This window comes from Moschus berezovskii, chromosome 16 (assembly GCF_049115385.1).
Source record: "Moschus berezovskii isolate FMDL1 chromosome 16, NW_MosBer_1.0, whole genome shotgun sequence".
NCBI lineage: Eukaryota > Metazoa > Chordata > Mammalia > Artiodactyla > Moschidae > Moschus > Moschus berezovskii.
In genome coordinates, this window is record NC_142475.1 from 75,618,570 (window position 1) to 75,641,752 (window position 23,183).

The window sequence follows — 23,183 nt, forward strand, 5'->3', positions numbered from 1 at the left end:
AAGAGTGGGACACAACTGAGTGACTAACACGCAAGTGCGCGCGAGCGCGCACACACACACACACTCACACAGGCCTACTCTAAAGATCATCATGTATGAGTAGGACTTCTCAGAAATGTCAGAAGAGGAACCAGCCCTTCCATGATATTTTACAAACATGATCACCAAAGGCATAATGAACATTATAATTTATTCAGGTTTCCATGATATACAGGAAAGGTGCTCATCTTTTATTCATCAAAAGAATAATTGATTATCTACTTTCCACAGTATCTTTTGTAAGTGCTTGTTGACTAGTTCCAAGAAAGGCTAAGAAATACATGCCATCTACATATTATACAAGAAAAAGTAAATATTAGAGGATATTTGCCCACAGATTTTCTTAAGAGTAACCATTAGTCACTAAAATACACATATTCTGCATTTCATTTTGCTTCTATAAGCAATCCTAATTAATTTACAGATATTTGTATCATTTCTACCCCATGCCAGGCTTCCTGCTAGGCACCACAAAAAACACAAGTCAGTCCCTGATTTCCAGTTAACCAGAGTCTGTTAAGAGAAACATGTCTATACAGAATTGAAACAAGCAATTTCAATCAGTAGGACCTTAGTAGTATGGGGTCTGCTTAAGATGCAGTGTTACCTGTGACTTATGTAATCTTGGTGCAATGGTGCTGTGCAAGCATGCTCATTCAGTCAAGTCTGACTCTTTGTGACCCCATGGACTGCAGCCCACCAGACTCCTCTGTCCATGGGATTTCTCAGGCAAGAATACTGGATCGAGTTGCTATTTCCTCCTCCATAGTATCTTCCCGAACTCAGGGATTTAAGCTGTATCTCTTGTATTTCCTGCATTGGCAGGCGAATTCTTTACCACTGAGCCATCGGGGAAGCCCACAATGATGCTGAGTTGTCAATTAAGAAAGGGTGTATTTGCATCTGTCCATCCATCCAAGACGTTCATGAGTTAAACAGAACAGCTGACTGAATTAAGGGCTGTTCTGACATTTGTTGTGTGCCTACGGACTGTGATCAACTACATGTTTCTAATGAAGGAAAACTAGCTTTTCATAAAATACATCTGTTGTTATTGTTTAGTCGCTAAGTCGTGTCCGACTCTTTGAGACCCCATGGACTGCAGCATGCCAGGCTCCTTGTCCTTCACTATCTCCTGGAGTTTGCTCAGATTCATGTCTATTGAGCCCATTGATGCCATCCAACCATCTCATCCTCTGTTGTCCCCTTCTCCCCCTACCTTCAATCTTTCCCAGCATCAGGGTCTTGTCCAATGAGTCAGCTCTTCGAATCAGATGGCCAAAGTATTGGAACTTCAGGTTCAGCATCAGGTTCTTGTCCAATGAGTCAGCTCTTCGAATCAGATGGCCAAAGTATTAGAACTTCAGGTTCAGCATCAGTCCATCCAATGAATATTCAGGGTTGATTTCCTTTTGGATGGACTGGTTTGATCTCCTTGTAGTCCAAGTGACTCTCAAGAGTCCTCTCTAGCACCACAATTTGAAAGCATTGATTCTTCAGTGCTCAGCCTTCTTTATGGTCCAGCTCTCACATCCATATATGCTGCTGCTGCTGCTGTCACTTCAGTCGTGTCCGACTCTGTGTGACCCCAGAGACGGCAGCCCACCAGGCCCCCCCGTCCCTGGGATTCTCCAGGCAAGAACACTGGAGCAGGTTGCCATTTCCTTCTCCAATGGGTGAAAGTGAAAAGTGAAAGTGAAGTCGCTCAGTCATGTCTGACTGGTAGCGACCCCACGGACTGCAGCCCACCAAGCTCCCCCGTCCATGGGATTTTCTAGGCAAGAGTACTGGAGTGGCTTGCCATTGCCTTCTCCACATCCATATATGACTACTGGAAAAACCATAGCTTTGACTACACGGACCTTTGTCAGCAAAGGGATGTCTCTGCTCTTTAATATGCTGTCTAGTTTGTCAAAGCTTTCCTTCCAAGGAGTAAGTGTCTTTTAATTTCATGGCTGCATCTATCCATTGTTTAATATGAAAGATAGCTTATAGTTCTTAATCTGTCACAATTAAGTGTACACATCTCTAATGTGATAGTCTGAGTACAACAAACTTTACCCATGCCTGGAAAGGGAACATTATTTTGTCCACTAACCTCTAAAATTCCCCAAATATAAAGTTATATTAAAACCATGCTGTCTCCCCAGAAACAGAGCATATGAGAGTTTGGGACCTAAATCAAACCAAACATTTCACCCCTGACCCAGCAACATAAAATGACAATAACTGTATTCTGGGAGGGATAGAGTGATTATAGTAGAAAATACTGAACATTACAGTTTATGAACACACACAGTATCTATTCTACCAGTCCTGCTGGGAGGAAATGAAAATCTTAATCCCCATCATTCTACCATGGTTTTTCTTAAGTGAGAAATTTCCCTGCAATAATGCTTGTCTTATTTGGCATTTATTTTTAAAAGGATGAGCTGTGACTTTTCGCACAAGCTGTTTTCAAATTCCACCACTTAAAATTATTCCTGAAAGAACTTTCCTAGGCTCAGCCGTCAGATGTTTAACATATGCTGTGCATTAGACAAAGTCAAGGATGCAAAACACAGTGCTTAGAAATCATAGGCACATAAATAATGCGGGGGTGGGATGCAGCAAAACCGACAAATCCTGACCCCAGCCCTTGAGGCATTTATACATTGGCTGTGGAGATCTTTTTAATAAATGTGCAAGACTTTAAAAAGCAATAATACATAAAGACAAGAGGACCAGGAGGGGAATACCTGGAACAGAGGATTTCTGCTGATGGGCTCCATCCCAAAAGGCAATCGGCCCACCCACCACATGGTCCCCCGGTACTCTGCTGCATAAAGTTGCACTGGGGGTAGGACGAGGCCTCTTGGATTATGAATATTGAATTTTGATTTCTTTAACTCAGCGGCTAATGAGTTAGTTTTTCCAGTAGTCATGGATGGATGTGAGAGCTGGACCATAAAGGAGGCTGAGTGCCAATGAATTGATGCTTTCCAACTGTGGTGCTAGGGAAGATTCTTGAGAGTCCCTTGGACAGCAAGGACATTGAACTGGTCAATCCTAAAGGAAATCAACTCTGAATATTCACTGGAAGGACTGATGCTGAAGCTGAAGCTCCAAAACTTTGGCCATCTGACGCAAAGAGCTGACTCACTGGAAAAGACCCTGATGCAGGAGAAGAAGGGGGCAGCAGAAGATGAGATGGTTGGATAGTATCAGTGACTCAATGGATGTAAGTTTGTGCAAACTGCAGGAGATGGTGAAGGACAGAGAAGCCTGGCATGCTGCAGTCCATGGGGTCGCAAAGAATTGGACATGCCTTAGCAACTGAACAAGCAAATTTATTCTTGAGTAAAAACAAAAGCCTAAAGGCAAGCAGCCTGTGCTGGTGAGATCTACTGAAGGAGCTCAGAGCAAGGCTTGAGGGAGATCCTGGCACAACTTTGGGGAACCTGCAGCCTTGGTCACACAGACCCACAGCCTTGCCATGGACATTGAATCTCGGTGTCTCATCTGCCTGAGGAGGTCAATGAAAGGAACAGTGACAGCTTGTATGAAGGGCATCTCAACCCAGCACTGCACTAAGCACTCCTCAGGAGCATCTCATATAATTCACATCAGAACCTTTTGAAGCAGGAGCCAGGAGAACAATCTAGAAAGAATAACAGAATGGGGCCAGCACGATAGGGTGGTTGTGAGGATTACGTGAAGATGGTGTGCTGTGATGATCAGCATTTTACAACGCATGTAGTGCTTAATAGATGGCATGTATCATCATTCCTTGGCTGACTGAGGAAAGTGGGCAGGGGATTTCAAGCAAAGGAAAAGAGCAGGGTTTGCAAAAAGCCTTCCAGATCACAAGTAGACCAGTACAGCTAGGAGGGATTCCAGGGAGGACAGCAGGAATGACTGGGACGTAAATCTGAACTCAATGTGGCTGCAACTGAGTGGGTAGCCTCTCGCATCCATAACTTTTACTCCCACGGTCCAGGGGAGTTAGGATGAGGCTCTCAAGAATGAAGGTGAGAAGAGATACTAATTTCATTGAGATCCACCCACAGGCAACACTCAAGGAAGACAGAAAAGGGAGCAGATAGGGGGCAGAGAGACTGGTCAGAGGAGGCTTCAGCAATATCTGTTACGTGGGGCATGGCTCAGATGGTAAAGATTCCACCTGCAATGCGAGAAACCTGGGTTTGATCCCTGCATCAGAAAGACCCCTGGAGAAGGGCATGGCAATTCACTCCAGTATTCTTGCCTGGAAAATCCCACAGACAGAGGCGCCTGGCAGGATACAGTCCATGGGGTCACAAAGACTTGGACACAACTGAGCGACTAATGCTGGAACAGGTAAAACAGAAAGAAAAGAACAAACATGAAAGAACAAAAATATTTAATGAGAGGATACTCTGAGGTTTTCCAAAGATGCTTCCTTGGTAATGGAGGCTCAGTGCTACTAGTAGAACAGTCAGAAGAGGATGCTGGCTTAACAGGAAGATCAGGAGTCATCCATGACATTGTGAACTTGAGCCTGGAGTGGAATGTTATTGGGTCTAGCAAGTGGTGTAAAGGTTGAGATCATCAATGGGGAAGCACAGGTGTGGGTGTGATGTTCTGGGTGTAGGTGACCCAGTGACTGAGCCTGAACCCTGGGAGAGGGCACACCTAGGTCACAGGACGTGGATGGACAGAGCAGGCAGGGAGAAGATGACAGACTCTGACCTGGGAGGACCGAAAATCAGTCACGAGGTCCTGAGGGCAGGGAAAAGGAAAGAACCGAGCATGTCCCTGATTTATACATCAAATCAAGAGCTGCTGCTGCTGCTAGGTCACTTCAGTCGTGTCCGACTCTGTGTGACCCCATGGACTGCAGCCTACCAGGCTCCTCCGTCCATGGGATTTTCCAGGCAAGAGTACTGGAGTGGCTTGCCATTGCCTTCTCCACAAATCAAGAGCAGAGAGAGAGAAGACAAAACTGAAGCAGAGCTGGGGAAGCGGGAAGTGGGGGAGGAGGAGGAGGATGACCACAGACAGGATGGGTCTTGAAGGGGAAACTGTCATGAGAGTCAGGGCATCAGGGCTCAGAAGGCGAGAAAAGTGAAATTAATACCGAATCTTATGTCAATCAATGTCAACATTGCCTTCAAAATAAAAAATATATATATTCAGCACCACTAAAATCATCCCCACCAAACCTGCACTAAAGGAACACTCAAGGCTTCTATTTTTATCCTCAAACTATGAACAGAAAATTTTCCTGAAAAGAACTTGCAGGTGCTTCTGAAAGAGTCTAAGTTAGAGAAAAACCACTGCAAAATATTGTTTATTAAACAATTCACTGCTGATTGACTCTGTGATAATGAACTAGGTTCAAGAACTGGAGAGCCTCAGGCTGGCTTGAAGGATTATTAGGCAAGTATTCAGAATCAACACTGAATTTCAACAGTGCAGATGTAATCCAAGGAATGTGAATCCATTAAGCTTTTATGCTAATAACTGTTCAGGAGAAGTTGAAAGAGAGGTTAAAGAAAGAAACTGAAGTTTAAGTCTTCCTTTGACATTAAAACGATTTCTGTTCAAAATTCTCAAATCGGTCGCCTAGCACACTAACCTCCTACGTGAAGAACCTATTTTTAAAGACACTAAAATCTCAATATTCATTACACACATTAAATAGTTTCTCAAGTTTTACAAGAGAGCAGTCATTCAGCAAAACAAGTATAAACCTTACAGAGACAGACTTCCTCCATTACTGTTTGATAGGAAATGACCTCTTCAAATCCTTACTGAGCATCTTGCCTGATTAATGTTAGTTTTGAAAGAAGAGAGAGAAGGAAAAGAGGATAAGAACTATAATCCCGTGAGGTCTCTCTCTGGTTAACCGCATCCCAGGTTCCGCAGCCTCCAGGTACAAGGCTAGGCGATGGGGAGAGGGGAAAACTGCAGCCTCCAGATCCAGCCACATATGGTTACAGCCCATGAATACACTCCCTGGTCCTCACACCTCACTATAAGCAACCTACTCAAACACAGAATACAGAAACCATGATGCCAACAACCAGGTCATTAACACTGACCTCTTCTCTACAGGGTGACATTAACAGCAAAGTCACCACTTGGAATCCTACAGAATGTTTACGTATCCGCTCCCCCAAAATGTAAAGTAGTTCATTCTTCTTGCACAGTTTCATAGGAGAGGAAATCTATCGAGTCTCCATTTGCCACCTGATCAAGTTCATGCATGGAACACTATTTCAGGATTGTCTGAAAATGCTCCCTGCACCAGTATTTTCTCTTCGTAACTTGCTTTGAAAGTATGTTGACATGATGGCTGTCGTCACAGCTTTAGAAATCTGAATAGGCTCCTTGGTTCAAGCTGTGAGATCTAAGACCCAACATATTCTTCCTGTCATGTATAAAGTCACCTGGCAATGTGTGTTCAACTGGACCACTATCAACCCAGGAAACGGTGACCCATAGCCATCCTCAGGCAGAATGGCACAGTCGAGCATAAGCATGGGGACAGAGAGTTTAAAACTCACAACTAATGCTTGCCTGACTTGGCATCAATCACTCTTCTACAAAAGTGAATGTGGGGACTTCCCTGGTAGTCCAGTGGTTAAGAATCCATCTTCCAAAGCAGGGAACACGGGTTCAATCCCTGGTCAGGGATCTAAATCCCACAAGCCATGGGGCAACTAAGACCCAATGCAGTCAAATAAATAAAGAAATTAGCTATTTTTTAAAAAAGTGAAAGTGAGCAGATAATACAGGCTGAAGACTAAGAAATGGCAAAATGTACACAAAGATTTCCTTCTTCAAATCCTTAATCTATGGGGTTCCTCAAGATGAACCAAAAGGGAATAAATTATATATGTAGAAGTGGTACTAAGACATCCTGGTTTTCTGATTCCTTAAAGGGTAACTTGCACTTAGTGAGAGTTTTTTGGTATATACAGTATAACAGGAAGAACACAATACATGGGATGAGGCTGTAGGTTATACTGGACAGTTAATGCCTGGGCCCCTACAAACTTTGCTTCAGTTTTCTCATCTATGAAGTGGGCACTCCAGAACTGCCACAGAACAGCAAATCACTTCTGAGAATCTAGAAGACTGAGTTGCTGCTGCTGCTGCTAAGTCACTTTAGTCGTGTCCGACTCTGTGTGACCCCATAGACGGAAGCCCACCAGGCTCCCCCATCCCTGGGATTCTCCAGGCAAGAACAATGGAGTGGGTTGCCATTTCATTCTCCAATGTGTGAAAGTGAAAAGTGAAGTCGCTCAGTCATGTCCGACTCTTTGTGACCCCATGGACTGTAGCCTGCCAGGCTCTTCTGTCCATGGAACTCTCCAGGCCAGAATACTGGAGTGGGTAGCGCTTCCCTTCTCCAGGTATCTTCCCGACCCAGGGATCAAACCCAGGTCTCCGGCATTGCAGGCAGATGCTTTACCAGCTGTTGTGTATTTATATACAGTAAGGACTGGTTCTGACAATTTCATTGCAGAAAATATGAAAATCCAGCTATAGTTCATCTGATAATGCTAAATTTGGTCATCATGCCTAGTAAAGGATGGAATCCATGCCCCCTGCATTGGAAGCAGAGTCTGTTTTTTTTATTGGAGCATAATTGCTTTATAATGTTACGTTAGTTTCTGTTGTACAAACATGTGAATCATCTTTATGTACACATACAGCCCCTCCCTTTACAGCCTTCCTCCCACCCCCATCTCATCCCTCTAGGTCATCACAGAGCATGAAGCTGAACTCCCTGTGCTACAGAGCAGCTTTCCACTAGCTAGCTATTTCACACATGCTAGTGTACGTGCCAATGTGGGAGCTTGGAGTCATGACCACTAGACCACCAGGGAAGACCTTGGTGTGACAATCTTAATATAATTCCTCTAAATAAGATGAAAAGAATCCTTGGTTTGTGTGTTCCACTACTGCAATAGTTCACACAGGTGGCGAGTGAACTGTAATCAATAGAAGCAGCTGGAATTGCATTACAAGGCCTCACATGCAATACAGCCGTTCATGGAAACATGAGAGACCCAGGTCTTCTGAGCATAGAGGGCACCCGGGCAGGGGAGCAAGCAGGTCAGTCCATTCACTGGAGCATCCACTTGGGGTCGGGCACTGCTCCAGACCCTTGGCACAGAGCTATCACAAACACACAGAACTCCCCACCTGCCTGGAACTTACCACCTCCCAGCTCTACCTGTCAACTTTCTAAATGAAGAGCGACGCAGCAGCCAGGGAGAGTATGATCACGTCGTCAGAGACGGGGACACACTGCAGCCATGAGGATGTGACACACCCAGGGCCACTCAGAGTGGCTGAGAGAACACAATTCCATGGACAAAAAACAAGGTCCTCCTGTGGGACACAGGGAACTCTGTTCAACATCCTGTGATAAACCATAGTGGAAAAGAACATGAACAAGAATGTACACATATGCATAACTGAATCGTGTATATAGCAGAAACTGACACAACATTTAAATCAACTCTATGTGTGCATGTGCTCAGTCACTTCAGCCGTGTCCGAGTCTTTGCGACCCCATGGACTGTAGCCCACCAGGCTCCTCTGTCCATAGGATTCTCCAGGCAAGAACACTCGAGTGGGTTTCCATGCCCTTCTCCAGGGGATCTTCCTGACCCAGGGATCGAACCAGAGTCCCTGACATCTCCTGCATTGGCAAGTGGGTTCTTTACTCCTTGCGCTATCTGGGAAGCCCCAAATCAACTAATTGTCAATAAAAAAAGTTACCACCAACATATGGGAAAAGAACACGTTAAAAAGAGAGACAGAGAACGTAGCACTAGTGCCCTGAACCACACATGTGGTTGATGCAGTGATAGGCTTCCTCCTGGAATAAACATGGCAACAGTCAGCCCACTGCACACAGACCTGTACTCACCCACTTACTGTCAGATGATGATTAATGCCACTTCACTAATTTTTAAAGCAACTCTTCAACAGACTATTAAACTCAGACTTCCAATGAATTAAAGCTGCCTTTTTTAAAAAAGCTTTTATTTCAGCCATTAACTCATTATTTCCTAAAACTAAATCACATACAAACTTGTTGATCAGTAAATTGCTAAGTCGTGTCTGATTCTTTGTGACCCTGTGGACTGCAGCACGCCAGGCTTCCTTGTCCTTCACCATCTCCCAGACTCTGCTCAAACTCATGTCCACTGAGTCGGTGATGCCATCCAGTCATTTCATCCTCTGCTGCCCCCTTCTCCTCCTGCCCTTGATCTTTCCCAGCATCAGGGTCTTTTCTAACGAGTAGACTCTTCTCATCAGGTGGGCAAAGTGCTGGAGCTTTAGCTTGAGCATCAGTCCTTCCAATGAATATTCAGGGTTGATTTCCTTTAGGATGGACTGGTTTGATCTCCTTGCTGTCCAAATGAACATGTTATCCATTCTATTTAATGCTGAACATTTAATTGATAAAGCAGTTTGCAGGCTTTGTTTCAATTCATCCACACGGTCTTTTGTCCCTGTTTTATGAGAATTTCCAAGCGCTGCCAGATTTTAACCAGAACCAGCACTTTCCTAAAGAGTATCCATGAATCCCCAATTCCAAAGCGTGAGTGAGTTTTGTTGGCCTGCAGCTACACGACAGCCAAAATATTTCAAACTGGCTTTTATTTTGTGACTCTATTGCATAAGGTCTATAATTTCCAAAATTACTGAGCCGATTATTTTGTAAGTATAATATCCACAGCCTGGCCAACTCCATCTACTTTAGAAATGAGCACAGGGACTTACTTTGATCCTTCTGGTGCAGTCCCAGCAGTTTTATTCTCCGAGTAGCTGTGGCTTTCATATAGGAGTTTTAGCATATGGAAGTTTGATACATAAAATATTGATTTTTTTCATTCATATACTTTTAACTGAAAGGGAGCTTTGATGTACTCAGGTGAGCTTATAAAGCATGAACTCTTATCATAGGTACCGTATACTCATTCACTGTATAGTCATGAAAGTTTTTTTTTTTAGAGTATAATTGCTTGACAATGTTATGTTAGTTTCTGCTGTACAACAGTGTGAATCATCCATATGTATACGTACATGTCCTCACTCTAGAGCCTCTCTCCCACCACGCTCCCATCCCATCCGTCTATGTCACTGCTGAGCACCGAGCTGCTAATAGCCGCTTCCCACTAGCTAGCTATTTCACACATGGCAGTATGCATGTCAGTGCTGCCGTCTCACTTCCTTCTACCCTCTCTTTCCCCTCCTGTATCGACAAGTCTGTTGTCTATGTCCACGTCTCTATAAACCAGGCTATCAATCAGTTTACAAAGGGCGAGGCAGCCGGTGGGACAGGCTGCAATGTACTATACACCCTGGGAGAGGTCATGGGCACAGTGGTCCATGTGAGTGGTGCCCAGCACCACATGCCATTCACTCTGGTAAGTGCACGTAGTGTCTCTGAGCGCAGGGAAGTCTCCATGTGTGCCCACGCTGCTGCAGCAAGTAACCCCCAAGTATCACAGACAGGACTTCAAGCAAACCCGCCAAATCTGTGTCAGTACCAGACCAAGGGCTATCACATTCACTGGTCCACAAGCCTTCCAGGAAAGTGTACATGTATGTTCACACAATCAAACCAAAATACAAATCAGGCAGTATGTTACTTTTTTGGAGGGACAGTGCCGCATGTCTTTGAGAATGAAATTCTAGAGCCAGTCTGACTGGGTTCAAATCCTATTTCACTACTTCCTAGCTGCGCAACCCTGGACAAGCTATCTCATCTCCTTATGTCTCAGTTTCTTCATCTGTAAAATGGAGACAACTCAACCCAGAGATGTGATGAAGAGTAAATGAGGTGATACATGTAAAGTACCTAGAACAGGGCCCGACAATATAACCACGATTCAACCATTCAGATGTGGTGCAATATTGTATAGTATTATTGTTTTGGTAAGAAAATCAAAGCTGAAAGAGACTGAATAGCTTGTCGTGGGTTTTTGAATTCGTCAGTGATTTATTCCAGAATGAAAATGAAATTTATGAGAGCTTCCCTGAGACCAACTTTCTGAAAAGGTAAAGCCCACAACGTGAAGTCACACATGGGCCTGAAAAGCAAATTCCTGTGCGCGTCCAGGCTCTGATGATGACATGGGGTGTCCCTCACTGGCCACCTGAGCTGATGTTGACTAGTTGCCTCTCCTTGTGGGGAGGGGAACACCCAGTGGACAAACAAGCCCAGTGTACACAATCAGCCACCGACAAGACTTCAAATCTTAGAAGAGAATCAGTGTCAAAAAGCCCTGGCATCTCGCCCGGGTGAGGGGCCTCCTGCTTTCATTCATGTTCTTTAAATATCAACCAATCCCCACTGCATTCCGCTCCCACCTTGGAAAATCATCTCACTCATTTCAGTGCAAACAGTGTCCCTGCCTAGTGCCCAGAGGGAGCCAGGCTATTTCCACAATGTGAAGTGAGACAGCTAGAAATCAGAAAAGAGCTGTGTATGTTAATAAGCAGGTGCTTTTTATCTACTTCAAATTCCCAACAAGGGTCCAGGGAGAGCTGATAACTGATTTGGATGCAGATTACAGCTCTGAGATAATGGAAAACAACATCCACGGGAAAGCAGGTCTTCCCCAGCACCTCCATCCAGTGCAGGAGAAAGGCGTGGTCCTGCCTACAGAACTGCACACAGGCCTTGTGCACACAGTCCAGCTGTTCCAAAGTCGTCCAGAGCACTCGCGTCTTAGACTGCTCTCCAGGGTCTGTGTGAACATCACCCAGCTATGGGGAGGGCTTCCCCGGTCATCTGGTGCTTAAGAACCCTGCCAATGCAGGGGACACAGGTTTGATCCCTGGTCCGGGAAGATATCACATGATGCTGGGCAACTAAGCCCATGCACCATAACTGCTGAGCTTGTGCTCTAGAGCCCGGGAGCTGCAACTACCGAAGCCCTCACAGCCTGGAGCCTGTGCTCTGCAACAAGAAAAACCACCGCAGTGAGAAGCCCAAGCCCCCAACAATGAGAAACCCTGGCTCACTGCAAATAGAGAAAGCCTGTGCCTAGCAATGGAGACCCAGCACAGCCAAAAATAAAGAAATAAATTTAAAATATGAAATGATACAGGGAGACTACACTGGGCAAAACTTAAGTCCGTATATCAAAAAGTCCAGGTAAACCAAAGTCTGAAGAAGCCAGGTATGCTGTATAAGACAATCTGTGTAAAAGGCAGCCAAACCCCAAAAGGGTCACACAGCATCATCTCTGAGTGACATCAACATCTCACCCACAATTCCCATCACTGTTGCATTGAGCTGGAAAAGCAGGGAAAAGCACCCAAACCCTGTTTTTCAACAGCTTAATACAAATGCATATGTTCTATTTTTAAATCAATGAACATCTATGATTCTCAAATGTCTTCATCATGAATGTAATTAGTATAATATTCTGGATCAAGCATATAGTACAGTACGTGAAAAGTAGGAATAACATTATTTTCAGTCTAAATACCTGTTCTTACTCACTGCATGATTATGAGTCCAATCAGAAATGATGTCTTTATAGCTGATTCACTTTGCTGTACAGCAGAAACTGATAGAACACTGTAAAGCAGTTATACTCCAATAAAAATTCACTTAAGAATGTGTTGTATTTACATAAACTTATTTCTAATACATCTGTAATAAACTTTCAATATTTATCTAAAACTAAAAAAAACACTATGTCTTATGGAAACAGAGAAATCGGAAGCAATCTCTCTTCAAGATAAATGTGAGGAAACAAAGGCTTGGAGACGTTACATGGCTTATCTGAGGCCAAATCCTGCCAAGGACTCAAGCTGACCTCTGCTTATTCCACACGAGACGGACCCAGGTACCAGGAAATAAGTTTAATCTTGAGCGCTTCTCCCTGGCTTACTGCAGAAGCTAGCTGTCAACCATGCGGTCAAGTCACAAAAGGACTGCAGACTCCTGCAACGGAAACTGAGAGGGGGCTGGTATATACACTGGTTTAGGAACGTCCTCATTTACCAGACGGGTCATTCCAGCCAGTGTTGTCCTTCCTCTGCCAAAACCCTGACGCCACATGTTTGTGACAGCCGGTGACCACCACGATGAGTGAATTTCACCCCCAGGGTAATGCCCTCAGCTCCCTTTCCTGGCGCACACCTGCTGGGACTTCCTCGGACCATGCCCCTCCCCCGCCAGACCCCAAACAGGCAGAAGCAACAGAACAATGACAAGTCAGTATGGGGGAGGAGGAGGCACCGTATCCTGAAAGAACACTTGCAAACATGTGGTTGAAATGTCACCATCAATGAAGTGTCAGGGAACACCGAAATCCTTAATCATGACAGGACGTTTTGAGTATGGGGGAAAGGATAAAAAAGAAGAGTGGGAAACAGTGCCACGTTTCAGATCAAAAGGGTAGTCCTGTTTTTTTACTAAAATTATCATTTTCACTTAATATTTTTTTCACGTGGTTACATTATTATGCTGTGCCTTAGAAAAAAGATTTTCCCATTTCTAAACCCTTCTTTAAAAGCAAAACAAAACAAAAAAAGCATGTGCGTTTGCCACTAAAGGGTTTCCCTGGTGGCTCAGCTGGTAAAGGATCTACCTGCAATGCAGGGAACCCGGGTTCAATCTCTGGGTTGGGAAGATCCCTTGGAAAAGGGAACGGCTACCTACTCCAGTATTCTGGCCTCCATGGAGTGTATAGTTCATGGGTTCTCAAAGAGTCAGACACGACTGAGCGACTTTCACTATTTTGTCACTAAAATTTATTTTACTAATAAACCCTAAGCCAACAAAGTTGCTGAAACAAGGATGATGGAGAAAGGAAAAGTTGTAAGTGGACATTTACAGCCTAATTAAAACTGAGCTTACCAAACGCTGGTCTTGATCTGGGGAAGACCCTCGAGGACCCATGGCCCAGGAACACCTGGTCTGGTCTGTTAAGTGTGTGCATATGAGTCACTCTTTAACAGTGTTATTTTGGCTACTGGTAAAATGAAATGCTCACGGGAAAACAGACTGCTTTTGCTTGACAGACAGTCAATAAATTGCCACAGAACACAGATGAATTTGCTTTGGGGACAGTAATTTGTGCACTTCTCAAGAGCAGGGGGCCTGTTTTCCCACATGGTACCATGGATGCCAGGACATATGTGTTAAGTGAACTGTTAAAGAGCAAATGCAACCACGTGGCCACTTAGGACACTCCTGGATACCAGTTCTGCTCCCAGAACCCCAGGTGAAGCACAGCTGTCCTTTACTGGGGAGTGTACCAAAGGCTGACCACATTCAATATGAGTTTTTTAAAGTCTTCGTTGAATTTCTTTCAATACTGTTTCTATTTTATGTTTTGATTTTTTGGCCACTAGGCATGTGGGATTTTAGCTTCCCTGATCAGGGATGGAACCTGCATCCCCTGCATTGGAAGGTGACGTCTTAACTACTGAACCGCTGGGGAAGTCTCTCAGTACGATTTAATACACTAATTATTAGTACTTTCTGTAAATATTTTAATTACATGAAGAATATCTGTATTCTTATAATAGAAAAGGATATCTTTGCTGAATTCTTATAAATATATTAAATGAAAGTAATTGTCAAAAGGTCTCAATTTTCTCCTCTGTAAAAAAAGGAATTAAACTTGCACCATCTTCATCTTAAACATTTCAGGATTTCATATGGAAAGTACAACACAGTTCTGAGAAAAGACCACAGACACCGGTGATGTCCTAGGGTTGATGGGGAGTGATGGTGGCACCTGATCCAGGGTGAGCAATACTGAGATTCACTGCAGCATTATTTACAATAGCCAGGACATGCAAGCAGCTTAGATGGCCACTGACAGATGAATGGATAAGGAAGCTGTGGTACACACACACAATAGAAAATAATTCCGCCATAAAAAAGAATGAGTCAGTTGAACTGAGGTGGATAAACCCAGAAGCCTGTTATACAAAGTGAAGTAAGTCAGAGAGGGAAAAACATCATATATTAATGCATATATATGGAATCTGGAAAAACGGTACTGACGAACCTATTTGCAGGGCGGGTATAGACGCAGACATAGAGAACAGACTTGTGGACACAGCAGAGGGGAGGAGAAGGTGGGACGAATTCAGAGAGTAGCACTTAAGTGTATATATTATCATATGTAAAACAGACAGCAAGTGGGAAGCTGCTGTATAGCACAGAGAGTTCAGCTCAAATCTCTGCGATGAACTAGAGGAGTGGCATGGGAGAGGTAGGAGGGAGGTCCAAGAGCGAGGGGAGATATGTATACTTAAGGCTGACTCATGTTGGTGTAGCAGAAACTAACACAACATTGTACCTCCATTATCCTCCAATTAAAAATAAATTTAAGGAAAAAAAATTAAGTGAGAAAAGGCTAGGACACATTTATACGCCATCAGCAATTACTCATGAGAGAAGAATGACACGTTTTTTCAATAGGTGCAATTATCCTCCTACAAGGACCTTTTGAAGACTAAGAAACACAAACTGGGTGACTTACTAGGTCAGAACAATCTAGAATTCACTGGGTCCCCTACAGCCTGCATCACTGCTTGCGTCACGTTCTGGTGATGCTTATCTGCTCAGACAGAAGCCAAAGAAGGGAGAGGTTCTCTGAAATGACGTGCAAACTACAGGGTGGACACAGGGGACGAAAACAAAGATAACAAGGCTTGGTGGCCCTGAACAACAGTGAGAAAGAGAAAAATAAATGTCTGCTTTCTAACTCTAAAACTCAGAAAACAAGTCAGAAAACATGGCTCAGACAGCACTCACTGAAAAGAGATGCTAGTAAAAAAATTTAGAAGAATGTAAACAGCACTCCTCCTTAAAATGGAACTTCATTTTTATGATTGAAGTGTGCACCCTGAATTTGAAACATTTTCAGTCCATAAAGGACACAAATTTTCCTTTAGAGAAGAAAAGCCAAATTACACAGTTGTGTACAAAAACCAGAAAAAGTGCTAAGTATTGTGTTTTTGTTTTTTTTAACAAGGTAGCATATGTACCAATTAGAATCACTTATTGCAGATATCAGGCTTTGCAGAAGGTTAATCAGAGCCTAGGATTAGAGACCAAACTGGAAATATTTTTTAACATACTTGTACCTTTATGCCATGAATACATAGGAGGTCTATCAATTAACTTAACGATCTCAAAAATTCCTCAAATCCCAAAACCTACCATCGGCTGTTTTTCTCCTTTAACTAAACAATAAAACAAGGTAAAAAAAAAAAATAAGTAAAAGTATGTGCTCAGTCTTGTCTGACTCTTTGCCACTCCAGGGACTGTGGCGCACCAGGCTCCTCTGTCCATGGGACTTCCTAGGCAAGAATATTGCAATCATAGTTGTCATTTCCTTCTCTAGGAGATCTTTCCGACCCAGGGATTGAACCCGAGTCTCTTGCAGCTCCTGTATTGGCAGGCGGATTCTTTAACACTGAGCTACCTGGGAAACCCAAGGAAAAGTATGGTTGGATATCAATCGGAGAAATCCAGTCTAGAAAAATCTAAGTGAATATTACAGAATCTTAAAGAGACAGGTCACTCAGTACGAATTCTTAGGCAGTAAAGGGTTTGAAGAACTGAGTATCATTAAATATTGAAACATATTCCTGCTTAAATGGTTTGCTCTTAGGCGGTACTCAGGTCAGATCAATGCCAAAAGCGAATAAGAAAGGAAACTCAATGAGAGTTGAAACCAAAGGTCACCTCTGCAGGGGATGAACCCACTCTCTCCGTTTGGAGCAACAACTCAACTTCTCTGTGATTTGCAGAAACTTTCCCAAGGAACTGCTACAAATTTTGAGAAGTAGCTATATTATTTTTACTTGTTTAATATCAGGACCAATCATAACTTATGTGCAACCATGTAACCAAGTCAAATTTTTTAAGTTATGCAAATTAAAAAAAAAAACACACACAGCCAGCATAATTGTTGATTGGTCTCTTACTCGTGTCCAGCTCTTTGCGACTCCATGGACTGTAGCCCACCGGGCTCTTCAGTCCATGTGATTCTCCAGGCAAGAATACTGGAGTGGGTTGCCATTTCCTTCTCCAGGAGATCTTCCTGACCCAGGGACCAAATCTGCATCTCCTGCTCAACAAGCAGATTCTTTACCACTGAGCCACCTGGGAGGCCCCATTTTAGGGGCACCACCTCAGTTAATGGTTACAGTAACCATGAGAAATAGGTATTATCACCTCTGTTCTGCAGAAGACAATAGAACAGAAGCTCTAACATGGATAATACATCTCCCGTGCACCAGCCTACACAGCAACTCATCCTTCGATGCTCACAAGGAGCCTATGATGTGGGCACTGCCTGTATCCTGATGTGACAAGTGAAGAAACTGAGACACAGAAAGTGAACAGCTTTCCAACATCATGCACATCGTACCTGGCTGAGTCCAGATGCTGACCCAGAGCCCACTGTCAACAAAGCCACCAGCCCCAGGAAGTTCTGGCTCTGTCCACCTATGAGAAGAGCTCCAACAGCAGATGGGAGGGAACCAGAGCTGGGCTGCCCAGAGCTGGAGCCCATCCACCCATAAGGCAACTCATAAATCTAACTGGGGACCGTCTCAAGTTTCCTAGAAGAACTCACAGTCAGGAGAATACGCCTTGCCTCAAAGCTGGCACTCCTCCACGGTCCCCGGAGCATCTGACCAGCGTACACGGCATCCCATGGGATACAGGCAAGTGCCCACATTCCAGGATAAAGAGCCCGGGTAGGGACGATGCCTGATGTCCATCCAACACTCATCAATCACTTAGTGCCTACAGCCATCCAGGTGCCGGACTATAAGAGGCTCTCTTGGTCACTGAGTGGAACAGGCCAGGGACTCCCCTCAGCTGCTGACAATGCATGGAGATAGACAGACACCCGGGAGAACAGTGGAGCAAGGGCTGTGGAATCGTGGCCAGTTGCTTTCAAATATTCAGTTGAGGGGGGCGTCAAGTGGGGATGGGATAGAGTCAGAGGGTATTTGAGAAGGCGACTGAGGCTGAAGAAGGAGGCAGGGGTGGGTGTCTCAGAAGCAAGATGAAGCCCTTGCACTCTAGGAGGGAGGCAGAAAGTCAGGTGAGGGCAGTCCCACCAGGAGGGAGACGGCTGGCTCCTTAAGGACAGACAGAGGTGCCAAGCAGAGATGCAACAATGTCTCCAGAACCAGGCTGGCGGGGGTGTACCACGAAGGAGGATTTCAGCCAAGGGAGGAGCTCGCTGTTCCCACCCAGCATCCGGGATAAGGATGCTCACCCTGGTCGGCAGCACTTGAGTCCAGGTTCTCCCCGGAATCCTGGCGCAACTAATGTATTATCAAGGCAAGATGGGGTGGGTAAACATCAGTTTGGCTACTAACTGAGGGCAGAAGCCACCAAAATGAATAGGCACAAGGGAGCACCCAGCTCACAGAACCCTCCATCTGCATTAGCAAGGGCCATGAACAAGAAAGAAAGAAGGCGTGGCGATCAGCAGAAATTACAAAACCACCTTTTCCCACAGAATCTTACCTGTTGGATTAGGGCACTCATTACAGACTAAGCACGTTTACTAACAACATGAGTCTATGCAGAGAGGAAAGTGATTAAAGCGTGTGCACCCAAAGTTAGCTGGTGTTATCTCCAGGCTTTGGGAGAGACCAGTCACATTCTACGTTATGGATCGGGGCCATTTAAATTTTTTGCATGATAGGTGTTCTGTCAGTGATTGGAAAAAATACACCAGGTCTCACACCAAGTGAGAGTGTTTACAAATTCATCTGTCAGGTGACAGTCCACTGATGCTACTTTCTTCATCTCCATGAGGGACTGAGCCTCGAAAAGCCCCAGAATTTGCAGAAAAAGCAACTGTAAGCCAACATCCGGGCAGCTCAAAGAGAGCCGGGGAAGTGCACACGTTTCAGGGCCCGGTGGCTGGAGAGGGAGCGCTCTGAGCACAGCCAGAAGCAAGGACTGCCTCTCTCTCAGACCTGCCAGCACAGAGCTGGGGACAGGTCCTTTTCAGGGGCTGTCCCTCCCACTCCTGCCAGTGACCCTACAGGACAGACTCCACACACTCGTTTGTTGAGTGAATACGTGTGAAGAAGGGAGAGGAAGGAGAAGTGAAGGAGGAGACAGAGAGAGAAGACAAGGAGGGATTGGGTGGTGGTGGGCGGGGTGGGGGTGGTGAGGGGGCAGGGACAGGAGGAAGATGGTGGGGAAACAGGAAAGGACGCCCAAATTCTGCTCAACAGATAAAGAGCTGCCATTACTTTATAATCATCAGATGTACACATGAATTTAATAACAGTTTTTAACATGTATTACCTTTTACTTCCTTTCCAGGCTGCAGAGTCTTGTTAGCTTCCAATTCAAGAGTCAGAAAGAACAGGAGAGGCGCCCTGGATGTCCAACTGAAGACAGCTAAAATAAAAGAGCAGAGACGATTATGATTATTCTGGAGAAGAAAAGTGATTAGTTTTTGAAGTATCATTAAAGAGAAACTAATTTTCACCATGTAACAGAGAGTGTGTATTTCCTAATCTACCTGGGAAAAATCTGGGTCCAAAGCCTCTTTCTTATAGAGCTGCTCAATTTGGGAAAAAGGCAAAGGTCAACTATAAGGTGGGCTTTGCTTGTGCCCTTAATGGAAAACAACTTAAAGAGCCTGTGGGCTGCCACTAGCCTGGAGATCCCCGTGAGCCTCTCTCTGCCTCATTCCAAGCCCAGCATCCCCAGCAGGACACAGCATCCTTGTAATTCACAAAACCGAGCAGGAAATGATGTCGCCTCCTCACAAGAAACTGCATAACCGGGGAGGAGAGAGAGATGTTTGCACTGCAGAAACTCTGTTAATGTTTGCAAGGGAATAAAATATTACAAGTCAGCATTTCCTCTTATCTTGTCCTCCAAACGCAGTTCCTACCAGAGCTCACAAACACGTGCCTCATTGTCCTGGGTTTTCTTTATTCTCCTGATGCAAGGTCAGCTCTTGGAGGCAACACTACCCCAATTTTTGAGTATTTCATTTTTAGGAAGGAAATAATTAACACTGACTGGGCATGTACTCAGGTCCAGAAACAATATGACTCCACTTTACAAACGTGGAAAGAAACTGAGGCTTTTTGGAGGAAAGTCGTGTTCTTAGGTCTGCTGTTTAGTCACTAAGTCATGTCTGACTCTTTTGCAACCCCATGGACTACAGCCCACCAGGCTCCTCTGTCGATGGGATTTCCCAGGCAAGAATACATGGAGTGGGTTGCCATTTCTGTAAATGTTCTTACTCTATTTGGAGACACTTGGATGAATCATGAAAGTGACTGTTATGTGGACATCTAGCAGCTCAAGAAAATGTGATGGAAAACTTAACCATCTTTTCCTCTAGCATCTGCTTTCGTCTGGTGCCGTCAGCCCAGCTAACGACATCTTTGTTTACTTGACAGTGGGAGCCAGCCAACAGGGAAGAAAGATGCTCTGTCAGAGATACCTTTTTTACTGAGATTTATTCCATGTTTTGCACGGGTACAGGAGTAATCAACAGTATGATTTTTTAAGGAGGCACTTGGGACTTCAACAGATGATGCCTGAGAACCACTTCATTAAGGTGGACGCCAGTTTCCCCACTATCATTAGTTCCTTTCTAGAGCAATATGTAGTGAACAATGTGCCAGGAGTTCATGAGTAAGGCTGCAAATCTTGACCTAGATTTTGAATAGCTTCAAAAAAAGTAAAAAGCAAGCCTGAAAATGTCTATTTCAATAACTAACACTGATAATTCCCATCTCACATTCAAAACTTTCAAAATAATCTACTTTCCCATTGTCTCACTACTCAACAAGAACATAAAGTCAGAATTAGCACTAAATTAAAATAGAAACATAAACTCCAAGTTCTATGGGGTTTTTGATTCTTTACTGCATGCAGTTTAAGATCTTATTTTATTTGCTTGATGAAATATAAGGGACACCAAAAATTCAAATGAATAAAATCACAAACATTTATGAGGGCATTAGAGAAATTTTAATCCAAAACACCTTTGGGCCCAATTTGAATTGACTGTGACCCATAATAACAAAGTAAAAAGTTTTGCATTTTACTATTTCGAAAACAGGCTTTTGTTTTGTTCTAATATTGTATCAAAAATTCCTTTTCGTCTTTATCATTATTTTTACCTTTTCCTTCTCTTACTTTGGAAGAGAGAAAGTAATAAAGAGTAACAAAGAGAAAGCAATAAAGACAGAAAAGCCATGCAATTATGACTGGAATGAGGAGGATGAAGAACTGCAAGGCTGGAATTATTTTCAAGTTGTCATGTGACCTCAAAACCATCGTAATAAAAATAATTCACAGCACAAGTCTTTCAACTGACTCATTTCAGAGCAGAGGAAAGCCCAGAGTGGCCAAGTGACCTCTCCAAAGTCACACAGCAAAGCTGGTCCTAGATCTCAGATCTGCTAGGTGCCAATCCAGTGCTCTCAGTTCAGTTCAGTCGCTCAGTCGTGTCCGACTCTTTGCGACCCCATGAATCACTGCACACCAGGCCTCCCTGTCCATCAATAACTCCCGGAGCTCACTCAAACTCATGTCCATCGAGTCGGTGATGCCATCCAGCCATCTCATTCTCTGTCGTCCCCTTGCTCTATCAGATCATAAATTCCAAAAGCAACTCCCCATGAGCTCACAATTCCATCGGCTTTTCCACTCATTCATTATCCTACATAGCATGGACACCTCTTGATGAATCAACTCAACTTTATATTAATACAAGTGTTAGTTGCTCAGTCGTGTGCGACTCTTTGAGACCCCATGGACTGTAACCTGTCAAGCTCCTCTGTTCATAGGATTTCCCAGGCAAGAATACTGGAGTGGGTTGCCATTTCCTTCTTCAGGGGATCTTCCCAATCCAGGGATAGAAACCCCTGTCTCCTGCATTGACAGGAAGATTCTTTACTGTCTGAGCCACCAGGGAATCCCATATTAATATAAAACATGGCTCACAGTGATCAAGAACATATTCTGCCTTTGATCCACAGATACAGCTAGAATAAACCACTGAAGGCCATGAAATACTCTTAGGTTGTCTAACCTAGAAACATCTACTCTAAAAACAGAATTACTGGACTTCCTTGGTGGTCCAGTGGTTAAGAATCCATCTGGCAACGCAGGGGACATTTGACACAGTTTTGATCTGTGGTCCAGGAAGACCCCAAGGAAACTAAGCCTGCGGGCCACAACTTGAGAGTAGCCTCTGCTCACCCCAACTAGAGAAACACCACACGTAGCAACAGAGACTGAGCACAGTCAAAAGTAATTAAATTAATTATTTTACAAAATAAAAATAGAATTACCCTGTCTTATTCATAGTCCCTTGGACTGCAAGGAGATCAAATCAGTCCATCCTTAAGGAAATCAACCCTGAATATTCATCGGAAGGACTGATGTTGAAGCTGAAGCTCCAATATTTGGCCACCTGATGTGAAGAGCCGACTCACTGGAAAAGACCCTGATGCTGGGGAAGATTGAGGGCAAAAGGAGAAAGAGAGAACAGAGGACGAGATGCTTGGATGATATGCTCTGGGAGATGGAGGAGGACAGAGCAACCTGGTGTGCTACAGTCCACGGGGTCACAAGAAGTGAGACACAACTTAGCGATCGAACAACAACAACTCATAGCCAAATCACAATCACAGTTTCGCTACAATACTTTTTTCCAAGTAGATTTTATAGCTACCCATCACTTCATGGGAAATAGACGGGGAAACAGTGGAATCAGTGGCTGACTCTATTTTTCTGGGCTCTAAAATCACTGCAGATGCTGACTGCAGCCATGAAATTAAAAGACGCTTACTCCTTGGAAGGAAAGTTATGACCAACCTAGACAGCATATTAAAAAGCAGAGACATTACTTTGCCAATCAAGGTCTGTCAAGTTAAGGCTATGGTTTTTCCAGTGGTCATGTATGGGTGTGAGAGTTGGACTGTGAAGAAAGCTGATCACCGAAGAATTGATGCTTCTGAACTGTGGTGTTGGAGAAGACTCTTGAGAGTCCCTTGGACTGCAAGGAGATCCAACCAGTCCATTCTAAAGGAGATCAGTCCTGGGTGTTCATTGGAAGGACTGATGCTGAAGCTGAAACTCCAATACTCTGGCCACC

General features: G+C 44.2%; 1 protein-coding gene across 1 annotated transcript in view; it reads right to left on the reverse strand.

Annotated features, from left to right (window-relative positions):
• The window catches only part of LOC129560012 (uncharacterized), a 141,956-nt gene that overhangs the window by 87,307 nt on the left and 31,466 nt on the right, over positions 1 to 23,183 (reverse strand). The window contains exon 3 of the mRNA XM_055431973.2: positions 19,358 to 19,453. Coding sequence (XP_055287948.2) covers positions 19,358 to 19,453 — 96 coding nt within the window. The remainder of the gene's footprint in view (positions 1 to 19,357; positions 19,454 to 23,183) is intronic.